This window comes from Triplophysa dalaica, chromosome 17, assembly GCF_015846415.1.
Source record: "Triplophysa dalaica isolate WHDGS20190420 chromosome 17, ASM1584641v1, whole genome shotgun sequence".
Lineage (NCBI taxonomy): Eukaryota > Metazoa > Chordata > Actinopteri > Cypriniformes > Nemacheilidae > Triplophysa > Triplophysa dalaica.
In genome coordinates this window covers 3,604,518-3,628,495 of record NC_079558.1, presented here as the reverse complement: position 1 = coordinate 3,628,495, position 23,978 = coordinate 3,604,518, and the positions used below count along the sequence as shown (strand labels likewise).

Sequence of the window (23,978 nt, the reverse complement as noted above, 5' to 3'; positions counted from 1 at the left end):
TTTACAATATTTATGCAAGTACTCCACAAAAAATAAACCGTCCTTATAGCAAACCAAAATCCATCCAGTGAATAAACAAACTCTATTGTTGTCAAACCCCAAAACAAACGACCTCCGACCCCGTATCGCCTTGAACTTGAACTTGCACGACCAGACCGGTAAAACAGACTTTTCTGCCGCCGTTTCTGTGCATGTGATGATCATCCGGTGATGAACTTTAATAACCCGGGATTTTTTCCTTTACGGAACTGCAGCGGCAGTGGAGGATCAGCCCATCAACGACTGCGTCTACAGCCCAGCCTCTCTTCTCATTGGACTGCACTTCACAGCCAAACTGTCAGCCCATGTGGCGTGGCCACCGAGGATGTTACACATTTAAATGAACAGACAGTGAGACTCAGGAGGGCGAGAGTAATGTTTTAGGGCTTGGCCGAGGGGCACATCGCTGTAACTCTCCATCTGAACCGGGAATCAACAAAGAGGAATAAAGAGGTCAACCTTTATCCTCAAGGATCTGCGTCGAACTGTGCCCACATCCAGGTATGTAGCATAGTGTTAGTGTAGCATCTTTAGTTCATTCAATGAGGAGTGATGTAGCTAAAAGCCTAGAGATTTAAAGTGAGATCATTTGCCTGGAGGCTGCAGATCGGGCTGTGATAAAGATTGTGAGATCACGATTGCGAGATCAGTATGTGTGGACACCACGTTTCGGATCAGATTCAATTAAACTCCATTACGGAGTGTCTTCAAATGCATGTGATCTATCTTTAATCCGCAGTGAGAGCTGCTCGCTTCATTGTTGCATCGCATCTCTCTATTTACAGAAGCTTTTAGATATCAGGTTTACCCCATATGAATGTTACACGATGAGAAAAAGTATCAGGGTGGCCCTTGTTGAGCCGATGCGGAATTTGCCACCTTGTAAAAACTCGGTTTGGCATATAACCAAGTTACTAAAGCTTGCCAGATTTAGGATACGCATGGGCAGTTTGTGTGGGCTTGTGCCCTTCATCCCTCTCCCTCATTGTATTATGAGCCTGAGCATGGAGCCTGGACTTTATATTCTGTTGCTATTGCCTCCTGTGTATTCTTTGGGGACCAAATTGTGTATAATTTGTTAATTAACATATTATTTCCCCTTAAATCTCTTTAAATATATGTCATACGACAGAAATGACTAGTCATGTTTGTATCAGTATTGTATGATTAGAATGTAAAAATAAATTGATTCCTCATGCATAGGTGTCATGGAGGTGGATTTATGCTTGTCGCTGAAATAAATGTAAAGATTGCAAAACATTCTTGAGCTGATGTCACCACTGCATCATGGGAGGTTTTTTTCCGAGCTGTAATGAGTGGTCAGCTGCATCAGCGGCTCATGAGATCTAGGTCAGGCAGATTACTCTCTTCAGAAATCTGTTTACCTACAGTTTACCCTCTCAATCTGCTTTTTGTCGGGCAAAAATTCAATATTATAGGAATCAGAATAGTAATATGGTTACATTGTTACTGGAATTGTAATGCACGGTGTCTGGTGCACTCCAAAATCAAGATTTATCTCTGTGTTTGGTGGGGGTTTGCCTGCCAGTTTATCTATGTGCGAGTAGTCATGTTTAACATTTGGTGGTTGATTTGAGACATTAACTAGAGTTTTGGTCTATACTTAACTAATGTGTTAAGCAACATAGTAACAGTTCTTTAGAAGACACGTGCATATTTATAGCAAGTACATCATCTTCCGGTTGTCACTATGGCAACTTGGAGTACTAATACCTTGCCTTGACATTTCCTGTTCACATTATGTTACTCTGAAAAATGGAATGTATTCTATGTATTTAACCTGCATAGTTATTATTTGACTTGTATATAATACAATTCTGAGGAACCATTGTCATTTAATTTTGTCTAGGTGAGTTTAAATGGTCCTGAGGTCACTTACGGTTTAATCTCTGACTTCAGCTTCTTTGCTCTTTAGCACATCAAATGTTAAACTCGTATGAATCATTAAACAAAAAGTTATGTCATAAACATAAAGCTGCAGTTTTGTGTTGTTTGTTAAAAAGTCGATTTATTTTAGAAAATGTTTTTGACATATTTTTACACTTAATGTGCGCTAGTAAAATCTGCTCAGATTGGCCGACCATAATTACGTTTATTGATTTATGATGCATAATTTAATCTGCCCCACTTTTTTAGCTACTGGGCACTATTGTGTTTTACAACCCAGTCGTGCTGTAAAAGTCTGTAGGAGATTAGCTGTTATGTAATAAATGTATGCGGTCTGTGACTGTTGAACACCTTTTTGTAATATCTTTCTTTTTTCATTATTTCTAAATCATTCTCTACTGGTTAAATTAAGATGTTCATAATTTACCAGTGCACTTCTTTGTAAAGATCTAGAAATGTAAAATGAATTCTCCTTGCCCATTGCTACGCAACATACTGTACAGAAGATAAGTTGATTTCCCTCCTGGATAAATGTGAAAGTGTTCAATGGTTCACCAAGTTAAAATTCACCCTCCCTTTTGTTTCGAGTGAAAAGGAACAGAGAGACACTTGTGCTTGTCATTGATGCTCGATTGCATTGAGTGAACAGGAATCCCATCCATGCTTTCGTTTTGTTGCTGGCTCTCTGGCAGGCATGAGCGTGAGGGTTCTGACCCCAAAAGGGAGAACAAAAGTGTCCGGCTTTCCAGCCCACGCCCCCTCCAAACAAACTCCCGCCCATTTTAAATTTTGCACAAACTCTGCGACCCCAAGACACAGGCGGTTGCTTTAAAATGAATGACACACATTCACACGTTTCTTTACAAGATCAAGCTGAAGGAATCACTTTTACGTTAATTGACTGACCGTTTCTTATTTTCTGTTTTCTTCAGAATCAAACTCTAGCCAGACATGGAGGATATTGTTATAGCTGGAATTTCAGGCCGTCTTCCTGAATCGAACAATTTGGAAGAATTTTGGCAGAACCTGTTTAATGGAGTGGACATGGTCACAGAAGATGACAGACGGTGGAAACCAGGTGTGTTCATTTTATTCAAATGTACTTTTTATTTAAATAAATTTAGCGTGAAAATAATTTTCTGAAAAAATCGATATGCAGGCCCAAAACAGCCATGAATCAGAATTTGCTACTGCTTGGTGCAGGTTTTATTGGGGGAAGGACCTTTTCATTCTCGAGAGCATTTGATTGGAGAGAATTTTGTGAAGTGCATGATGAGTCATCAGTATTGTTGGCTTATTTTAAAATGCACAAAAATATTTAAATGGGTATTTCTGTTTAGGAATACTTTTTTTCGGTTTATAAGCACATTCAACTCCTTGATTTGTAGTTTCTTTCATCGGCTGGTCTCCTTGCCTACCTGGCTGCTGTTGTGGTTTCTCAGTCCATCTGGCTTTTGGGTCTAATGAAGGGGCCGGCTCTCTTCTCTCTGTTGGCACCAAGCTAATACTTTCATTCATGTGCTAAAGCACTAGCAGGCTTATATCAGCGAGTAGAGAGCGCATTTGATTCATTTTTCTTAACTCTAGGTCTGTACGGTCTCCCTCGACGAAATGGGAAACTCAAAGAAATCGACAGATTTGATGCAGCCTTTTTTGGGGTGCATCCCAAACAGGCCCACACCATGGACCCACAGCTAAGGCTTATGCTAGAGATATCGTACGAGGCCATCGTCGATGGAGGTTAGTATCGGTATACATGTTAGTATACAGTGGTTGGTTATGATGCATGTAAATGTTTATGGGTTTAAATCCCAAGAAAACGAATGCGTACAATTTGTAAATTGCATAAGTATTATTTTTAACCATATGGTGTATGGTATGGGACTATGTATTTTTATATATACTAACATGTTGGCCATATGGTGTGTGTGTGTATGCAAGAAAAATGACTTGGCGTGCACATAAAATGAGTTTGTTGATTCTTCATTGCAGGCATAAACCCGGTGTCTATGCGTGGCAGCAAAACTGGCGTCTACATCGGCGTAAGTGGATCCGAGGCGGGAGAAGCCTTCAGTAAAGACCCAGAAGAACTGCTGGGCTACAGCATGACAGGCTGCCAGCGTGCCATGTTTGCCAACCGCTTGTCTTACTACTTTGATTTCAATGGTTTGTAAACAGTGTCATTTTAAATGCTCATTCAATGGTAGTGATGTGGGATGGGTTGATTTGTGTTTTGAATAACTGTGATGTAAATTTATGTTGTATGGTCTGATGTGTTGTGTGAGTTGATTTGAATAAGTGACTCATCACGCAGTCGTTGCTTTCACCGTTGTAACTGCATACCACGCATACGTAACACTTAGACAGCCACTTACATTTTAGATTTAATCTCTTCAAGGTGCAGTGAGCCAGTTTTTCTTCATGGAATGCCATGCTAAAACTTTAAAGGGATAGTTCACCCTCATGTGGTTCCAAACATGTATTCATTTCTTTGCCCAGTTGAACACAAAAGAAGATATTTGAAAGAATGTTTGCAACCAAACATGGGCACAATTGACTACCATAGTCGTTTTTGTAGTAGCCGAGAACTCTTTGGGTACAAACATTCTTCTTAATATCTTTCTCCGTGTTCAGAGTTTGGAACAACCTGAGGGTGAGGAAATGATGAAAGATGTATACATTTTTGAGTGAAAAATCCCTTTAAGATGGTGGAGTTTTGTAGATTAAGGGCGTGCATTGAATTGCAGAATGTCTTGCATTGTTTGTCGAACGTTAAGTGTAAAAAAATCAGCACATGTATTTTCTTCCATGTTTTTGTTGATTCAATGTTTACCAAACATTTATTTCTTTGTTTTGATAAGGTCCCAGCGCAGCCATTGACACTGCATGTTCCTCTAGTCTGCTGGCTCTTGAAAACGCCTTCAATGCTATTCGCCATGGCCAGTGTGATGCGGCGCTTGTGAGCGGAGTCAACCTGCTTTTCAAGCCTAACACCTCAGTTCAGTTCATGAAGCTAGGCATGCTTAGTCCCGAGGGAACGTGCAAGTCATTTGATGCCTCAGGTGATATGCCGTTCATCACTGTGATCTCTTCATCTCTCTAAAACTTTCGGTGGTTTCAGTGGAATTCATGTCTATAAATGTCACTGATAATATGGTCCTCTACATTGTTAAAGGCGGGATGGCCGATTTCTCATAGCCATTTTTGATGTTCAAATCATCAAAACAGACACACTCCTACCCCCATCTTTACTTTCGAAGCACTCTGCACGACTAATGTCCATCTTGTGCACTGTGCATCTTACTGCTGATTGGCTACAAGGTTGTTTTGGTACTCTGCCCTACTTTGTCTTAACAAGAGTAATTCGGAAATCGGACACCCCACCTTTAAGTGTTTGGCTATGTTTGGAATGGAATGCTAGCATACTGAATATACCGTACAGTATAAGCTGTATACTGTCTGTTTTGTGAAACGCATTGCATTATGGAACAAATTATTTACTTTGAATAAACAGAAGCTTTAATTATGCGAATACATTTTTCTAGGAAATGGGTATTGTCGCTCAGAAGCTGCTGTCGCTGTACTTTTGACCAAGAAGTCAATGGCAAAGAGAATCTATGCCACTGTGTTGAACGCAGGCAATAACACGGACGGCTACAAAGAGCAAGGTGAATACAACACCCTTCCTCTATCACACACACATGAAGTCTCATGAGTGAAATGTTAAAGGGATACTTCACCCCAAAATAAAAACGTTCTCATCATTTATTAACCCGATTTCATTCCGAACCTCTCTATGACCCTTTCTCTGTGAAACACAAAAGAAGATATTTTGAGAAAAGTCAATGAGGACATGTTACCAAAATTCTTCAAAATATCTTACGTCTTCTGCAGAAGAAAGAAAGTCATACAGGTTCGGAAGGACATCAGGGAGAATAAATAAAATGATGAGAGAAGTTAAAATTTTGGGTACGCTTTATTGCCTGCATTAATTTGAACGCTGTCACTTTAAATGTCGAACCTGAAATCATTTCTGAACCACTGTACATATTGTGAAATGTGGTGGATCTTTCCAGGCGTGACCTTCCCATCAGGCGATATGCAGCAGCGTCTGGTCCGTTCTCTCTACCAGGAAGCCAACATCTCACCCGAGCAGGTGGAATACATCGAGGCTCATGGCACTGGCACAAAGGTCAGTCAATCTAAAAATAATACACAAGACACGGACATACCCGTGTGAACTAGATAATAAAACTACAACGCTCCACATTTACAGGTCGGGGATCCTCAGGAAGTGAATGGCATTGTTAGTGTATTCTGTCAGTCACCGAGGGACCCCCTGCTGATTGGCTCAACCAAATCCAACATGGGACACCCAGAGCCTGCCTCTGGATTGGCAGCACTTGCCAAGGTACGTTTAACCACGTCTTTGAAACTTCACATAGACACATCTAAAAGCTTACAGTACGTTTCTCAATTGTATTTCTACAGGTGGTTTTGTCACTCGAACATGGCGTCTGGGCTCCCAACATCCATTTTCATGATCCAAACACTGACATTCCTGCTCTGACGGATGGCAGGCTACGCGTGGTGACGGAGCCCATACCTGTCCGTGGCGGCATCGTGGGCATCAACTCGTTCGGCTTCGGGGGCTCAAACGTCCACGTGATCCTGAGTCCACATGGTTCAAAAGCTCTAGATCAGACCACGCCACCTGTAGTCCCCAGACTTGTGCAAGCATCTGGTCGCACCGAGGAGGCTGTCAATACTTTGCTTAACAAAGCCCAGGAGCAGAAGGAGAACCCAAGCTTTCTGTCTCTGTTGAATGAGGTGTCCGGGGTTCCCACGGCTGGCATGCCTTACAGAGGTTATGCGGTGATTGGAGCCCAGGGAGAAGTTAGAGAGGTGCAGCAGACTCAAGGCACACCCAGGCCCCTCTGGTACATTTGCTCAGGTGAGAGCTCATGAATTTGGGATGGTTCATGACTTCTAGGGGTCACATCAAGAGGAATCAAATAACTGTAAAGATAAGCATTTGCTCACACCTGTGTTTTTAAACAACCACGTTCTGGATTCATCTGACCTGTTTCGAATGTTTGTGTTTCCTGTCAGGTATGGGTACACAGTGGGCAGGTATGGGTCAGAGTCTGATGCAGCTGCCGGAGTTCCGGGAGTCCATCCAGCGTTCGGACGTGGCTCTGAAAGACACCGGGCTTTGTGTGTCACAGTTACTCATGAACGCTGACGAGAGCACGTTTGAAGACACTGTCCATGCTTTTGTTGGCCTCGCAGCCATTCAGGTCAGATTCCCCTCAATCTAGAAACACTATGTGCGGTGCCCGTCTTGACGAAATGACAATTTCGCAATGAAATGACCCCTGTTAAACTTCACACTTGATATGGGGTGGATACATGTTGCAATACAGTGTCACAATCATCCGTCGGTATTGCAACTCTGTATGCAAGAGATTGTCTCTTAAAGGAACAGTTTATGCAAGAATATGAATTCGGATGTCATTTATTCAACCTTAAAACCTGTATATGGTTCTTCCTACAGTGTTAGGCAAAATAAGATATTTTGAGAAATGCTCGGTGGTTTTGTGTCCGTGTCTATGGGGGGCAATATTGTTTGGTTACCAATTTTATTTAAAATATGTTATTTTGTATTCTGCACAGTTCCGACTGAAAAGTCATGCAGGTTTGAAGTTATTTTATGGAGTAAATTTAAAGGAGCAGTTACCCATAAGAACCAACTTATACCAATATATTTCTGCGTATTCTCCAGGTTGCCCAAATTGACATGCTGCGGAAGATGGGTCTACCGCCAGACGGGATTGTGGGACACTCTGTGGGAGAGTTAGCATGTGGCTACGCAGACGGTTCCCTGAGCCACAGCGAGGCCGTTTTAGCTGCTTACTGGAGAGGACGCTGCATTAAAGAGGCCAACCTGCCCGCAGGGGGCATGGCTGCAGTGGGTTAGTGTGGCACCTTATATCTCTACCTCTACAACAGATGCAAACCTGAGGGAGCTTTGAGTTGTGAATTCATTAGTGAATTCTGGGATATTTTCGAAAAGCTTGCCTGTTTTCTTTAACCCTCCTTTCCTTGTCCTCCAGGTCTAACATGGGAAGAGTGCAAAGCTCAGTGCCCACAGGGTGTCGTTCCTGCCTGTCACAATGCTGAAGACACGGTTACCATCTCAGGCCCTCAGGTACTGTATGGTCTGCGACTGCATCTTTGTTGAGAAAAGATAGACGCTTAAAAACTAAACATGGGCCCATTTACAGTATGTATATGAATGTTTGTGTTTGCATACGCAGGAGGCTGTCAGCAAGTTTGTTGCCCAGCTGAAGAACACCGGTGTGTTTGCCAAAGAAGTGCGCAGCGCTGGTGTAGCTTTCCATTCGTATTATATGGCTTCCATTGCTCCTGCCCTTCTGTCTGCATTGCAGAAAGTGAGTCATTTAAGATGTTGCAGTGTCACAATGCCCCCTGGTGGCCATTATGGTCCCTGGACCATTTAGTTTTTTGGAACAAAGCAAAACATCTGTTTGCATCTGTATAAAGTAAAATATGTTTGGCTTCTATTCTTAATTGCATTTTTCTTAAAGGGACAGTTCACCCAAAATGAATATTCTGTCACAGTTTATTTAACCTCATGCTATTTGTGAAGCACAAAAGATATTTTGGTTTTGTGTCGATATGCGATGAAAGTCGATAGAAATGTTCGTAGGTTCCAACGTTCTTCAAACATCTTTTGCGTTCTGCAAAAAAGTCATACAAGCTTGGAATGACATGAGGATGAAGGATACATTTGTTTTATTTTTTTGGGATGAACTTTCTTAAATATAAATAACAAAAAAAAATGTAAATAAAACGATTACTCTTGCTGTATTGTTTATTCATTTTCCTTACATTTCTTGTAAAAAAAATATTATTTCTGTCCGTGTTCTCATAGGTGATTAAGAGCCCGAAGCCTCGTTCACCACGCTGGATCAGCACGTCCATCCCACAGGCGGACTGGGAGAGCCCTCTAGCGCTTTACTCTTCAGCTGAGTACCACGTCAATAACCTGGTCAGTCCTGTTCTCTTCCAGGAGGGACTCAACCATGTGCCGGACAATGCAGTGGTGATCGAAATCGCCCCGCACGCCTTGCTCCAGGTGATCATGAATTACAAGAACGAGTTTAATTTGATCCTTTAGACACACATTTAAGATTTCTTATGCACCTGCATTGACGCACCTACAGGCCATCCTTAAGCGAAGCCTCAAGCCCACCTGTGCCATTCTTCCCCTCATGAAAAGAGGTCACGCCAACAATCTGGAGTTCTTCCTGTCTCACGTGGGAAAGATGTTCATGAACGGGTTTGTCTTTGAACCTTTATATATTACAATTCAAGTTGTCTCCGTTTCCAATGCTGTTGATAACAAGTTCTGATATACATTTGCAGGATAAACGTGGACTGTAATAATTTGTATCCGTCTGTGGAGTATCCTGTTCCTACGGGAACCCCACTCATCTCTCCTCACATTCAGTGGGATCATTCCCAGATCTGGGATGTGCCCAAGGTGGAGGACTTCCCTGCTGGTTCAGGGGGATCCACCTCAGCCACCATCTACAATATTGGTGGGTAGCCGAGATATTAAAATCAGTTGGTGACCCATATACTTCATCTCACCTTTGAACTTTGTACAGATATGAACCCAGAGTCCCCAGATTACTACATGATCGGTCATTGCATTGATGGGCGAGTGCTGTACCCGGCCACAGGGTACCTGGTTCTCGCCTGGAGGACTTTGATGAGATCTCTGGGCACGGTTATGGAACAAACCCCTGTTACGTTCGAAGATGTCACCATCCATAGAGCCACCATTCTACCCAAGACAGGTAAGACATTTGTTTTTGCACTTTAGATAAATAAAACAAAAAGGCAGTTTGTCCATGTGGCGTAAGACTGACTTCATTGTTATTCTGTTTCTTGTATCAGGGTCTGTCCAGCTGGAGGTGCGGCTTATGCCAGCTACTAACCGTTTTGAGGTGTCTGAGAATGGAAACCTGTCTGTCAGTGGTGAGTTTCTGCAAACATATTGTTTTGAAATGATGCGGCTAGAATTGTACAGCAAATAGCTAGGTTCGGTTTTGATGTTGACATGATATTTTTTGAGTCGACATATTTATATTAAACGATTGATACCCTTTTTGGTTACAGGTAAGGTCAGTGTCTTGGAGGACGCTGCACTCGAGGCCTTCCATGCTGAACTGGCCAAGCCAATAGCTGCAGACCAGGAAGACCCTAAACTGCTTTTGAAAGCCGGAGACATCTATAAAGAGTTGCGTCTACGTGGATATGACTATGGCAAGACCTTCCAGGGCATCCTAGAATCAAACAATGCCGGTAATGCATTTCAGACAATATTATCTTTAAAATATAAATTAAACAATTTAATAGAAACTATTTGGACAATCCAGAGCTCTTTGATGAGGTGTTTGTATTCTCATAGGTGACTGTGGAAAGCTTCATTGGACGAGTAACTGGGTAACGTTTTTGGACACCATGCTGCAGATGATAGTGGTGGGGCTCCCCGGTCGTAGTCTGAGACTGCCCACACGTATCCGCTCTGTGTGTGTGGACCCCAGGCTTCACGAGGAGAAAGTGAAAGACTACTCCGATGACCAGAAAGGTACCGAATGTGTTCTATCTAAGGAAAGTTTGCATTAACTAATAGAAAGTTTCTGACCAAAAATTGAACTCTCCTTCTAGCCGTTGACGTCTGTGTTAACCGTTGCATGGACAACATCACAGCCGGAGGAGTTCAGATCTGCGGGCTTCACGCTACGGTGGCACCGCGTCGCCAACAGCAGCAGACTCCGCCCACCTTGGAGGAGTTTGTCTTTGTTCCTTATGTGGAGTCAGATTGCCTGAGAACCAATGAGAAGCTCGGAGAGCAGCTCAGGCATTGCAAAGGCATGTTTTGATTTTTACTTGACATTTTGAGCTTGGCTTTTTTATAGTCGTATTAACAGAACTTTGGCACTTTTTTAATGCATTTTCTATTAAAAAATTTAACGTTCCTGAATACAGGGTATATACATGAACAAATACAGTTCTTCAAGATAATCCAAATCAGCAAGTGAATAAAATATAAAGTTTATATAACTAATAAATAACTCAATGCTGCTAACGGTTATATTTTTTGGATACTAAATAAAAAATTAACAAATGTACAAAAAAACTCTCCTTACCTTACACCGATTTACAATAGTTATCCTATTAATAACCTTAAATTACACAATGTTATAATTAAATATCATGAATAAATTAATATTAATAATACAGAGATGGCAATATAGATGTATCCTATATGAGTTGCATACTTTTTCTTGCCTCCAGTGCCAAATTTGCACAAATCAGTGGCATCTTTATTCATGGCTTTGTTAAAATTTGCAGTGTTCCAATCGAGCATGATAAAAGCGGTCTTGTCCGTGTTAACTGTTTCCCTTTTATTTGACCTTTTGTTGGCACAGGTCTAGTACAGCGTCTGCAGAGGAAACTGGCCAATCAGGGAGTAAAGATCTGCATCCCTGGATTAGACGGTGCGGCCGAGAGCCAGCTGATTGAAGCGGAGTCGGAGAAAGGACTGTTGAGGCTTCTGTCGGTGCTGTGCGGGCTGGAGCTGAACGGCAACCTGCGCTCCGAACTGGAACAGACGGTACAGAAGGAGAGAGACTGTCTGCTGCAGGACCCTTTGCTGAACGGCCTGCTGGACTCTCAGGCGTTACGGCACTGTTTGGACACGGCTCTGGAGAACAGCACGCCTGGAAAGCTCAAAGTTCTGGAGGTACACTGAATAAGTTTGAGCCTTCTTGTGGTTATGGCTACAAATTCCTCAAAGTTTAGAAGAACCACTGCATCAAACTGGCTTAGAAAGCAATGAAGTTCTCATCTTTTGGTTTTCCGTGCTAGGCTTTGTCTACGGATGGTCGCTTGTTCTCCCGGGCTGTTAGCCTCTTCAACATCCAGCCCATGTTACGTCTAGACTACACTGCATCTGATGTCTCTGCTGATCAGCTGGAAGGTCTCCAGAGCTCCCTGGAGGAGCAGGGCATCACATCTGCTCAATGGGACCCTCTGCAGGGCCCGGCGACAGGTGGTCTGACCGGGGCTGATCTTGTTGTATGTAACTGTTCAGTAGGACCCGTGGCCAACCCTGCGGTGCTGATCGAGAACATGACTTCAGCTGCAAGGGATGATGGTTTTGTGTTGCTCCACACCCTACTGAGAGGAGATACTCTGGGGGAGACAGTAGCCTTCCTTGCATCTCAAAACAAACCGGATGGCTTGTTGACTCAGGTGCGAGCTAATATGCAAACGCTTAGTTCAGAAATATACATTTGAACCACAGAATGAAAGTTACATATTTAAATATCAATGCTATATTTATATAACTTGTAACATCTGCATCATTTAGTTTTGTCTGCAAGTTTCTCAGATTTTGAACTGTTGTTGTTTGTTTTTAGACTGAATGGGAGAAGCTTTTCCAGCAGGCCTCTTTAAATGTGGTCATGCTGAAGAAATCCTACTACGGCTCGGCTCTGTTCCTCTGCCGCCGACAGACCCCTCAAAAACAACCCGTCACTATTTCTGTGGACCCCACGGACTACAAATGGGTGGATACACTAAAGGTGAGTTATATTATCCAGCATTCCAAGTGAAATTTGACCAGATGTTGCAGATAATAGATTTTTTATTATGTTCATTGTTCCAAAATGGCAGACACATCGAGATGTCTAGAGCAGTGACATCACTTTGCACAATTTATATTTTTTCTAAAAAAGCTTTTTTTGACCATGGGGCATTGGATTGAAAGTTAACTCATACTAACTCATTAAGGATCTAAATTGATCCATCCATGTCTCCAAATCCTATTCTCTTTTTTTATCAGAGCACTTTGGCGGAGTCATCCGATAGCCCCGTCTGGCTGATGGCCACTCATGGTCATAATGGAGTTGTTGGGATGGTGAACTGCCTGAGACAGGAGCCTGGAGGCAACCGCATACGGTTTGTCCATTTACTGCGCATTTAGTCAGAAGACCTTTTAAAGGTACAGTGCGTGAATTTTAGCGGCATCTAGAGGTGAGGTTGAGAATTGCAACCATTGACTCACTCAACTGCTCCCCTCCCTTTTGAAGCACTACGGATGCTGACACAGAACTGAGATGCTGTCACATTTTCACTTCTTTACCGAAGGAGATAACATATTTACCAAATGCACTCCCTAGAGCAGTTTGTCCGTTTGGGGCTACGGTAGAAAAAACATGGTGAATTCCATGTAAGTGTATATAGAATTAGCTCATTCTACGGTAATAAAAACATAACGCTTCATTATGTGAGGTCTTTATACACCTCTGAAGACAGTTCTGTATATTTGATTGCATTTGTGTCATAAGATCTTCCAAATAATTGCAAATTGGACTTCTAATAGACTGTGTGTTTGTTGATATGTGCCGCTGTTTTGTCTTCATGAAGTTGACAGTCGGTGCAATCGTGCATTTTTTTTTTTTATTCATCGACTGTTCTTCAGAAGTCGACGGTATGGATGGCTATGTTTATATACATTCTCTCCCTCCAACAGGTGTGCATTTGTTTCTAATCTAAGTAAGAGCGCCAAAGTCCCCTCCCTTGTTTCTACTCATGAGGACTTTCAAGATGTACTGCAGAGAGATCTGACCATGAATGTGTTTCGTGATGGGTTGTGGGGCATCTTCAAGCACCAGTTGCTTTCACAAGGTCAAACAGAAAATCCTATTACATCTTTTAATGTACTTTAACTAAAACCTTTTTTTAATATACGATATGAAACAGACCCTAGCGCATCAGTGAGTGAAATCTGAGTCTGAAACTAGTGTGAATGTAACTTTGCTCATTTCAAATTCTCTGTCCTGTGCGTTTATTTGTAGATCTGAGTGAGGAGTCGGTTGAGCAGGCGTATGTGAATGTCCTGACCCGCGGTGATCTCTCATCATTGCGCTGGATCGCTTCACCTCTGCGTCATTTCGTTCCTTCCAACCCCTACGTGCAGCTATGCCGCGTTTACTACTCCTCCCTCAACTTCAGAGACATCATGCTGGCCACCGGCAAACTTCCCCCAGACGCCATCCCTGGTTTGTATCCATCCCAATTTGGGAATCTAGCTTATGTAAAAAATGAAATGTTTTGATTCCTTTTGTTTTGTGAATGCAGGAGACATAGCCCTGCAGCAGTGCATGCTGGGAATGGAGTTTTCAGGGCGAGACCCCAATGGGAAACGTGTGATGGGTTTGCTGCCAGCTAAAGGCCTGGCCACCTGTGTGGACGCAGACAAGCGCTTCCTTTGGGATGTTCCCAACAGCTGGTGAGACCCGGGAATAACTTGCACTTGTGATGTGAATATCTGATCATGTCTTGATCAAAATGGATGTCCAATGTTGTGTGCAGGACGTTGGAGCAGGCTGCCTCTGTACCGGTCGTGTATGCCACGGCGTATTACTCTCTGGTGCTGAGAGGACGTTTGAGGCATGGAGAAAGTGTGTTGATCCACTCAGGCTCTGGAGGGGTGGGGCAAGCAGCTATTGCCATCGCTCTTAGCATGGGATGCAGGGTCTTCACAACTGTTGGTGAGTGACATACTTCTCACACTTCTTTAGAAGTTTAAAGATCACAACCAGACAGTAATATTTTTCACTCTTTGGTTTTTACTCCTCAATGTGCATCTGGTTTTGATTCTCAGGTTCTGGAGAAAAAAGGGCGTACCTGCAGGAGAAATTCCCTCAGCTCACAGCAGATTCTTTTGCTAATTCTAGAGACGCCTCATTTGAACAGCATGTGTTGTTCCACACTCAAGGCAAAGGTGAATTATCGTATAACTAAAACGATTTGTATACGATAGAGTTGTCGACACTTTTTGTTAGTTTCACCTAATTCAAGTTAATTTTTTCCTACCCCATTGACAGATTTTGTTGTTGTTGCTTGTTTTAAAACATAAACTTAGTTCTTATATTTTTTTTCATAAAGCAAGACCTATATCGTGTCACTTTACAACAATGACATCTTGACTTAAGAATTAAGTTTTACCTCCTTAACTACTAAAAGTGATGGTTCACCTAAAAACAAAATTCGGTCATCATTTATTCACCCTTAAACCTGTATGACTCTCTTAATTCCGCAAAACACAAAAGAAGATATTTTGAAGAACTGGCCCCCATTCATGGTTTTGTGTCCATACAAGAGAAGTGAATGGGGGCCAGTGCTGTTCGGTTACCAACTTTCTTCAAAATGTTTTTTTTTTTGTAGAATAAAGAAAGACTGAGAAATGACAAGAGGGGGAGTACCTGATGACAGAATTTTCATTATTGGGGGAACCATCGCTTAAATCCAAGTTAATTTGTTTTACCCTGTTGGCAGATATTTTTTTCTTGTTTAAGGCAGAAACTTGCTAAATTTTAAACTTAGGTTGTTTTGCTTCTCAAGTAAATTAATTTTGATTTAAGAATGTTTAGACATTTTTGCTTGAAGACAATGTAAAGAGCGTTTTTACTCCGTACTTTTGTAGTGTAATACATTTATTGCATGGTTAAATTAATGCAACAAACCTCTGTGTGTGTTTCTCAGGAGTTGATTTGGTACTGAACTCACTCGCTGAAGAGAAACTGCAAGCAAGCTTGCGTTGCTTGGCCAGACATGGTCGTTTCCTGGAGATCGGCAAATATGACCTGTCCAACAATACGCCGCTAGGTGCGTCCCACATCTCAACACTCACTTGGCACAACACAGTACTTTTATTAAAATGATACTAATAAAATTGTGCAAATGGAAATGTGTACGCATGTCATTCTGTGGAACAAAAAAGATATTTTGAGAAATGTCTCTGTGGTTTTGTATCAAATATAAGTCAATGGGGACCAGAGTTATTCCAATGTTCCTCAAAATATCTTCATTTGCATTCTGCAGAAGAAAGTCATACAGACTCGGAGTTTCATTTTTTGGTGAACTATCCCTTTAATACTTCATTTCTTTAAGGTATGGCTCTGTTCCTCAAGAACGTTTCCTTCCACGGCATTTTGTTGGATGCTTTGTTTGAAGAGGGGAACCGGGAATGGGAGGAGGTATCAGAGTTGCTAAAGGCGGGAATTGCCAATGGGGTGGTGCAGCCGTTACGCACCACTGTCTTCGAGAGAAACCAAGTTGAGGATGCTTTCCGCTACATGGCCCAGGGCAAGCACATCGGCAAGGTCCTGCTGCAGGTAAGAACTGGGCTTTATTTTCTTACACTTTTGAGACGCAAAGTCTTCCTATGATCCTACCCACCATACTAATAACAATTTCTTAATCGTACTTTATTTTGCTCTTCCATCTCCAGGTCCGTTCAGAAGAGAAGAGCAGTACTGTTTCCACCACGTCTCCTCTCTCCATCCCCGCTATATGCCGTACCTTCTATCCTGCATCTCTCTCATACATCATCACTGGAGGTCTGGGTGGTTTCGGGTTGGAGCTGGCTCACTGGCTCACAGAGAGAGGCGCTCGCAAACTAGTGCTAACGTCAAGATCCGGTATCCGAAATGGTAAGCAGGCATGAGATAAGATCACATTTTTCTTTTTTTGTGAGTGCCATTAGAAGAATTGATTGACAACCTGTGTTGTTTTGACAGGATATCAAGCCAAGCGTGTTCGGGAATGGCAGGCAATGGGCATCCAGGTGCTCGTGTCCACCAGTGATGTCAGCACACTGGAGGGGACGGAGCGGCTCATCACCGAGGCTTGCCGTTTGGGACCAGTTGGTGGCATCTTCCACCTCGCTATGGTACATCTAGTCACTGCTTTACATCGACTGCCACTCAAAGTAAACAAGATGTAAAGGTTGCTTACTCTTTCATCTAGGTTCTTAAAGATGGCATGTTGGAGAATCTCACCCCACAGCAGTTCATTGATGTCAATAAACCAAAATATGATGGAACCATCTATCTTGACCGGTAGGGGTGGTTTGTCAATAAGACGCGGCCTAATTTTTTTACATTTCTTATGAAGAATTGAAATGGATTATTCTCTTTTTTATTCTCTACAGAGTGACTAGGCAGAAATGCCCACAGCTTCAGCAGTTCGTGGTTTTCTCCTCGGTCAGTTGTGGCCGCGGTAATGCTGGCCAGAGCAACTACGGATTTGCCAACTCCAGTATGGAGCGAGTGTGTGAGCAGCGTCGTCACGACAACCTGCCGGGCCTGGCCATACAGTGGGGTGCCATTGGTGATGTGGGTGTGGTCTTGGAGACCATGGGTGGTAATGATGCGGTGATTGGGGGCACGTTGCCTCAGCGAATGACTTCCTGTTTGGAGGTGCTGGATAGGTTCCTGTGCCAGCAGAAACCTGTAATGTCCAGCTTTGTACTGGCAGAGAGGGTGGTGGTCGCCAAAGGAGACGGAGGTGGACAGAGGGATCTGGTTGAAGCTGTGGCTCACATTCTAGGTAAGATACTGCTCCGAGATTAAAGATTGCATAACACACCCGGTTTTTGCCAATCTCATATTAATCTTGAGTGCCTATACAGTAGTATTGCATACCTCGTATCTTCGAAGAGTATTAAGTTTGATCAAAAGCATGCTCCGCATTAAAACAGCATGTCTGTAGAAATTTATTAGAATTTATAGATCTATTCTGGAAATTTCAGTCCAGTGTCTGCTGAATTTCAACAAAAACAAACATAAAGTCACCCGACAGCAAAGTATACATTTTTTAAATAAAATTATAAAAAAAGTACTATTTTGTTGTTTAAACGCGAGCATGAAGTTGTTTTCTTTGCAGTTTTCAAGATCTAAAATATTTGTGTTGTTTTGACCAGTAGGTTTAATTAAAATTTTCTACAAATAAATGCAAATAAAAAACATTTTATTTGGGAGAAATGTTGTCGGTAGGTTACAGAATAAAACAGTGGCAAGTTTCTTAAACACACCTATAAGAAGTAAATTCAGAAAAAAATATTTTGGAGTGGTCTCTCTTTTCAACGGCTAAAAATGATACGCATGTAATTTAAATACTTGACAGTGTAATGCAAAATATAACATTCACAAAGTTATTTTCTGCTTTTCTAGGTGTGCGAGATGTGAGTAGTCTGAATGCTGATGCCTCATTGGCCGATCTAGGTCTTGACTCGTTGATGGGCGTGGAGGTTAAACAGACACTAGAGAGGGACTACGACATCGTCATGGCTATGAGGGAAATCCGACAGCTGACCATTAACAAACTGCGGGAGCTATCCAGCCAATCAGGAGGCACTGATGGTGAGCATGTGACTCATTTACTCACCCTTATGTTGTTTCAAATCTGTATACATTTTTTTTTATTCAGTTGAACACAAAGAAGCAGCAAAACGTTCTAAAGCACTTTTGACTCTCATTTTTCCCACTGTGGTAGTCAATGGTGTCCAAGAGCTGTTTGGTTACAAGCATTCTTCCAAATATCTTTCTTTGTGTTCATCAGAACTCGAGGATGATGTCTGGAATGTAATTTTTGGGTGAACTGTCCCTTTAAAGTAAAACAAACTCAAACATGCATCTATATCCTTTGTGTATGTATATAAACGAAGAGGAGAGTGAAATGGCATCTTTCTAATTCTTCCTCTCCTTTCTCCCAGAAGCCCGAGCTTCTCCTGCAAAGCGTTCAGGTGCTCAGGGTCTGCTGGAATCAGATCTGAGTCGGTTGCTGGTGAACCCAGATGGCCCCACGGTTAGCCCACTGAATGAGGTCCAGAGTGCAGAGAGACCCTTGTTTCTCATTCACCCTATCGAGGGCTCCATCACCGCCTTCCGCACTCTCACCGCCAAGCTTAGCGTGCCGTGCTATGGCCTGCAGTGCACCAAAGGTACAAGACTTGTGATGCCAACATAAAGTAAAATTGATCAGACTTTATTTATCTTAAGTTTCATTTATATCTCTTCCCTTCCGTGTTTTGTCCATCCATAGCCGCTCCGCTCGACAGTATTCAGAATCTTGCATCATACTACGTGGAGTGCGTGAGGCAGGTGCAGCCGGACGGGCCGTATCGCATTGCTGGATACTCTTTTGGTGCATGTGTGGCTTTTGAAATGTGCTCTCAGCTGCAGGCAGCGAAGTGCCCTGTGGAGTACCTGTTCCTCTTTGACGGATCTCATTCTTACGTGGCGGCATATACACAGGTAAAATAAAAAGCTTGGAAATTACAAACATAAATGTGATGTATTGTAGTCACATGATTTGAAATTGATTTTTTTTTTTTAAAGAGCTACAGGGCCAAATTGACCCCTGGCAAAGAGTCGGAGGCTGAGACTGAAGCCCTGTGCGCCTTTATACAACAGTTTACTGGAATCGAGTACAACAAGGTAGAAATCCGATTTTATACTTCATAACTCATCACTGTTTCATTTTAATCCTAAATTAAGTTTTCTTATGTTGTTTTAGCTTTTGGAGACGTTGTTACCTTTGTCAGACTTGGAGGCTCGCGTAAACAAGGCCGTGGATCTGATCACATCCAGCCACAAGAAAATCAGTCGAGATTTGCTCCACTTCGCTGCTTCTACGTTCTACTACAAACTCAAGGCTGCTGACGGATACGTTCCAACTTCAAAGTATCACGGCAATGTCATGCTGCTAAGAGCCAAAGCCAGCAGCGAATATGGTGAAGGGTTGGGATCTGACTATAAGCTTCATGAGGTAAGAATACACAAATACAAATATTCATGCACCAATGATTATTTAGAGATTATCTGAGGAACTCAAAAGAAGATATTTTGAAAAATGGCTCTGGTTTTTGTGTTCATACGACGAAGGTAAATAGGGTCAATGCTGTTTGGTTGACAAAGTTTTTCAAAATATCTTCTTTTGTGCTCTGGAGAAGATGAATAAATGATGAAAATTGTTTGGATTTTACGGTGTACTATCCCTTTAAGGGGAACACCCCCCCCAGTAAATACTAAAGCTGGTTTACTAAAGATTGTTTTTCTTTCGAATGGTTTGCAGGTGTGTGACGGGAAAGTTTCAGTTCATGTGATCGAGGGAGACCATCGGTCCTTCCTGGAAGAAGGTGTGGAATCGATGTCGGGCATCATCCACAGCTCATTGGCCGAACCAAGAGTGAGCGCCAGAGAGGGTTGAACATTCTCTACTAGCATCTACTCTTTTTCCACCCCCTAGTTACATTATAAAGTTTACACCCCTGTATATTAAAATTAGAAAATCTCTACATATTTTACCAACCCCATGGCAAACTTTATTCACAATACAATCTGTTGTTCTTTGGCACTTCTTGGGTTCTTTTTGCTTGAATCAAAAGTTCAGTTCAATCAGGTTATCCTCTTTCACTCCTTCTATAAATAATCTCTCGGCACTGTGAAACATCAAATTCCCTGAATGATTAATATCATACAAAAATAAACTTGCACCTCATCTTAGTTAAGCGCCAATAACCCTGCATAGTGCCTAGATGTAGTGATTTGACCCTCTTTTGGTGACACTGTTTGTACCTGAATGTCTGCTAAAGGTTCTGGCAGCATCCATACCTGAATATTAATAAGCCAACCTAATGATGCGGACTGCCAATGCATGCTTTCAAATCTACAAAATAGCTGTTGGGAATCTAGTTACGCACATAGCTGAGAACGCTGTTTACCATAGGTGAGCGGTAACTGATGCTTTGAGAGTACTATTGATATCTCACCGGTTTGCTTACGTTTACTTCGCTTATGTAGCATTTTTGTTGTTGTTGTTATGAATGATATTTGCTGGTTCTCTTGATGTTGCTGTTGAACTTGAAGTTATGCTGCGTTGATTGTGCAATTCATTTGTATTGAAAAGAGAAAATAATATGTACAAATAAGAACATTCCGCAACATTCCAGGATATAAGTAAACAATAGGGAAGCTAGCTAATTGACATATAGACTATTTTTTGGGAAAAAAATCTATTATTAAAATAATTTTTAAATATATAAACACGAGAATGAGCTAAAAGTCGAAAGCAAAGTCCAATCATAAAACTGATGTGAAATGCTGCCGTATATTTCCAGCCTGTGCAAAAATGTTGCGTTGCAGTATCTACAGACCTATGGAGTATTAACCTTGTGTTGATTTATTCCTCTTTTAAATGATAGTACAAACATTACTTATGGTGTTTGTCAGATGTATACATTCTCCCATAGGTTCTGTGATTGAAAACCAATTAAATTCTTCAGATCCAGCTTTAAACTGGAGCTCTTCTCTAGTAACGTTTTACTAAGTTCACGTCGTGGTCAGCTCCAGACGCTCACTTATGTTTTGCACTTAAACGTAATGTTTGGGATTGAAATTGTGGTTGTATTTTCTTGGCATTGTCGTGATAAGTGACTTTCGGTCACGGCAGAACACGGCCTTCTTTTCAGAAAGCAAATCGCTCTATATTTCTGAGACTTCTATTCGAGTCAGTGACGAACAGTGTGATTTGTGTGCTTGAGGCAAAGCTGAAAGAGCTAGACAGTTAATTTGTCTGTTATTGTAATATTATTTTTCTTTTGGTGTAATGTTTTCAAGTATTTATTGCACTAGTCCAAATAAAACCTATTACTAACATACACAAGCCAGAGTGAGTTGTTTTTTTCCCCCAAGTTACTTTGGAAATTTTTTTGAAATTGTATTTTACAGTAAATATGTATAATAAACAAGCATTAATGCATAACTCACATTTATTATAACCAAACAAGTGTTGTCAAATCATTTACCTAAAAACAGGAAATAACTAAAGAAATAAAACAGCTAATCTCATATTGATAAATCTAAAAAATCAGCAACATCTAAAATAAAAATGCATCTCCTTGGAAAACGAATAACTTATGAGCATCTTCCAGATATAGTTTCTTCTAAAGCTTAAGTCTCTGATTATACTTTTTAAAGAAATGTAAATTGACAAACAAACAACAAGTTTATCCTTAAAGCAGTCTTTCTGAAATCCATCTTTTTAGTGACGGCCATGCTCTAATGCAGTGAATAAAGGCACAGTTTGATCTGAATGGTCATGCATAGAGGATAAGAGCTCATGAGTACCTGCTCTCTCAGCAATGGAAAGTAAATTCATCATGCAGTTCATTCTCAAACAAGCAAATTACTCATGCATGCATTGCAAACCGTAGAGACGAATCTTAAAGTATTAAACATTATCTCGTAATGCCTCTTTGAAATGCATATAAAATACTACAGTGTGTAACAATCTTTGGTTTGTAAGGTTCATGGAGTGTGTGGTTGATTCTTGATACAGTGTCTGCCACCATTATCACAACAGGAATATCTCCCAGGTATTAAAGATCAGCTTCATCTTTTGAATCGCTGCTTTCACCCAAATCTTCAAAGTCTTCATCTTCATTCAGAAAGTCTTCTTCTGCAAACTGCTGGTGTAACTCCTCAAGAACCAAGAAGCGCTTTATTAAAGCAGCGAGTGCTTCTACATCACTAAAAGACAAAATCAAAATCTTTAAATATGTTGAAAGCGTCATAGCAAATTTAAGTAATCTGTTGTGTTTTAATATGAAATATAAAGTATGCTTCAAGTGTTACATGTACGTAGGACTTTGAAAAGAATATGTTTACCAGCGTGACCCCAGCGTGGCGCTGTGTGTAAGCGGATGAGAGAATCCGGTTGCCAGACGTAACACCAACAGGTATCCCTTCCCAAGATACCTCACCTTCTCCTCCTGAACACTCACGTCTCGCAAATGTCTCAGATCTAACAACACTGACCGAGAGACAAAAACAAATTTTTGTATAACCTGACATTTACTGCAACCCCCCCCCCCACAATTAATGCTGAACAATGCAATGCTCACCTGTCTCGTGCCCTCTTTTCCAGAAAGTCAATATCATGGCATAGAGACTAAAAGATTTCAATTCTATTTCCTTCTTGGATTTGTTAAACACTGCCTCCTAATGAGAATATGGAAATACAAACCGTTAGTCTGGACAGTTGAACTCATTTGCTTAAACGAGTACGGAGTAAAGATACAGTAAATGTCTCCCTACCTCCCATTCCTCCATGTTTTGTAGTGCAACAAATAAACAGCCGGTCACGTAGAACATCTTCCATAATATACTGTCTAAAATGATGAAAGAAACAGGTAGTGATTAGTCATTTTTAATAAAATAAGTCGACACTGCATTACTGTACAGTCTGGAAAAGATTTCTTACCAGAGCTGTAATAGGCCGCGGCAAATCCAACCGAAGCAATTCCTGTACATAAGAGGAAGAAGAAGTTTGAGGAAGTTTTCTTTAATTCATTGAGGACATGAACAGACTAGCTGCAAACTTTTATCCGTGAAAATAATAAACCCATACCAACAAGGAGGGACCAAGATCTAATCCCAGGAGATCTCTTCAAATGAAGCACGTCAAATGTGTGCTTCTCCACAACCATATACCCCATCTTTAAAAGAAGAAAAGACAAACAACAATATTATATTGTTTTAAAATGTGTTCAAATACTTAGTCAATACATGTGACATAGTCAAACTACAATGTCTATCTGAAGCTTGGTCATTTAGATGTAAAACACAGTTAATATAAATAGTGAGTAGCTTTGTACAAAGGAAAGCCTCTCTTAAAAGAAAAACACAAAGACCAAATACTACACTATTCTGTTTGTACAATATATGCAAATAGACAACAAACAGGATCACACACAGTTTTGAATAAGCACAGGGACAACACCCACAATAATAAGATCCAATACAGGAAGTCCATCTGAAACATCCCACCTACCTTAAAAAGTCGCTTTCTCCTATATGACAAATCAAGATAAATATCAGCTATAAATCATCAAATACTTAGAAATCACCAACGAGACACTAACTGCAAGAAAACAGCTTAAGGAAATAAAACGTGTAGCTCATGCACACACATAAAAACCCGCCTTCCCGTGACGTCAACATCCGCTGCGCAGGTTCAGTTACGATTGGACCAAAACAAATTAAAAGTCCCGCCCTCTACCACGACCCCTCCCTCCCCCT

The 23,978-nt window shown here is 41.4% G+C and overlaps 2 protein-coding genes across 2 annotated transcripts; one reads left to right on the top strand and one right to left on the bottom strand.

The window, feature by feature from the left end:
- The first annotated feature begins 135 nt into the window (after positions 1–135).
- Positions 136–21,561, top strand: fasn (fatty acid synthase). The gene is made up of 42 exons (XM_056770801.1): positions 136–540; positions 2,880–3,025; positions 3,535–3,687; positions 3,940–4,113; positions 4,809–5,009; positions 5,493–5,615; positions 6,024–6,139; positions 6,224–6,358; positions 6,439–6,901; positions 7,060–7,247; positions 7,733–7,922; positions 8,064–8,158; positions 8,268–8,402; positions 8,906–9,109; positions 9,198–9,313; positions 9,400–9,575; positions 9,645–9,836; positions 9,937–10,017; positions 10,159–10,344; positions 10,451–10,630; positions 10,711–10,914; positions 11,475–11,788; positions 11,914–12,300; positions 12,468–12,632; positions 12,893–13,008; positions 13,583–13,737; positions 13,908–14,111; positions 14,191–14,341; positions 14,425–14,603; positions 14,717–14,836; positions 15,598–15,720; positions 16,006–16,229; positions 16,346–16,547; positions 16,635–16,786; positions 16,864–16,955; positions 17,048–17,445; positions 18,069–18,257; positions 18,611–18,838; positions 18,940–19,151; positions 19,236–19,334; positions 19,414–19,665; positions 19,972–21,561. The coding sequence occupies exons 2-42, from the start codon at positions 2,899–2,901 to the stop codon at positions 20,104–20,106; spliced, it is 7,536 nt and encodes a 2,511-aa protein (XP_056626779.1). The 5' UTR covers positions 136–540; positions 2,880–2,898; the 3' UTR covers positions 20,107–21,561.
- On the bottom strand, positions 21,503–23,901 carry LOC130438710 (cytochrome b-245 chaperone 1 homolog). Its single transcript, XM_056770802.1, has 7 exons — positions 23,731–23,901; positions 23,308–23,395; positions 23,161–23,202; positions 22,995–23,068; positions 22,802–22,898; positions 22,566–22,710; positions 21,503–22,427 (listed from the first exon to the last, which is right to left on the bottom strand). The coding sequence occupies exons 2-7, from the start codon at positions 23,393–23,395 to the stop codon at positions 22,277–22,279; spliced, it is 597 nt and encodes a 198-aa protein (XP_056626780.1). The 5' UTR covers positions 23,731–23,901; the 3' UTR covers positions 21,503–22,276.
- Positions 23,902–23,978: the final 77 nt, after the last annotated feature.

Bases quoted from the DNA above. Each gene is read 5' to 3' on its own strand.
- fasn (XM_056770801.1), top strand. From the start codon at position 2,899: ATGGAGGATATTGTTATAGCTGGAATTTCAGGCCGTCTTCCTGAATCG. The intron at 3,026-3,534 runs GTGTGTTCATTT...TCTTAACTCTAG, and splicing joins TGACAGACGGTGGAAACCAG to GTCTGTACGGTCTCCCTCGA. The intron at 16,230-16,345 runs GTAAGAACTGGG...TTCCATCTCCAG, and splicing joins TCGGCAAGGTCCTGCTGCAG to GTCCGTTCAGAAGAGAAGAG.
- LOC130438710 (XM_056770802.1), bottom strand. From the start codon at position 23,395: ATGGGGTATATGGTTGTGGAGAAGCACACATTTGACGTGCTTCATTTG. The intron at 23,203-23,307 runs GTATGGGTTTAT...TCTTATGTACAG, and splicing joins ATCTTGGTCCCTCCTTGTTG to GAATTGCTTCGGTTGGATTT. The intron at 22,899-22,994 runs GTAGGGAGACAT...TATTCTCATTAG, and splicing joins AAAACATGGAGGAATGGGAG to GAGGCAGTGTTTAACAAATC.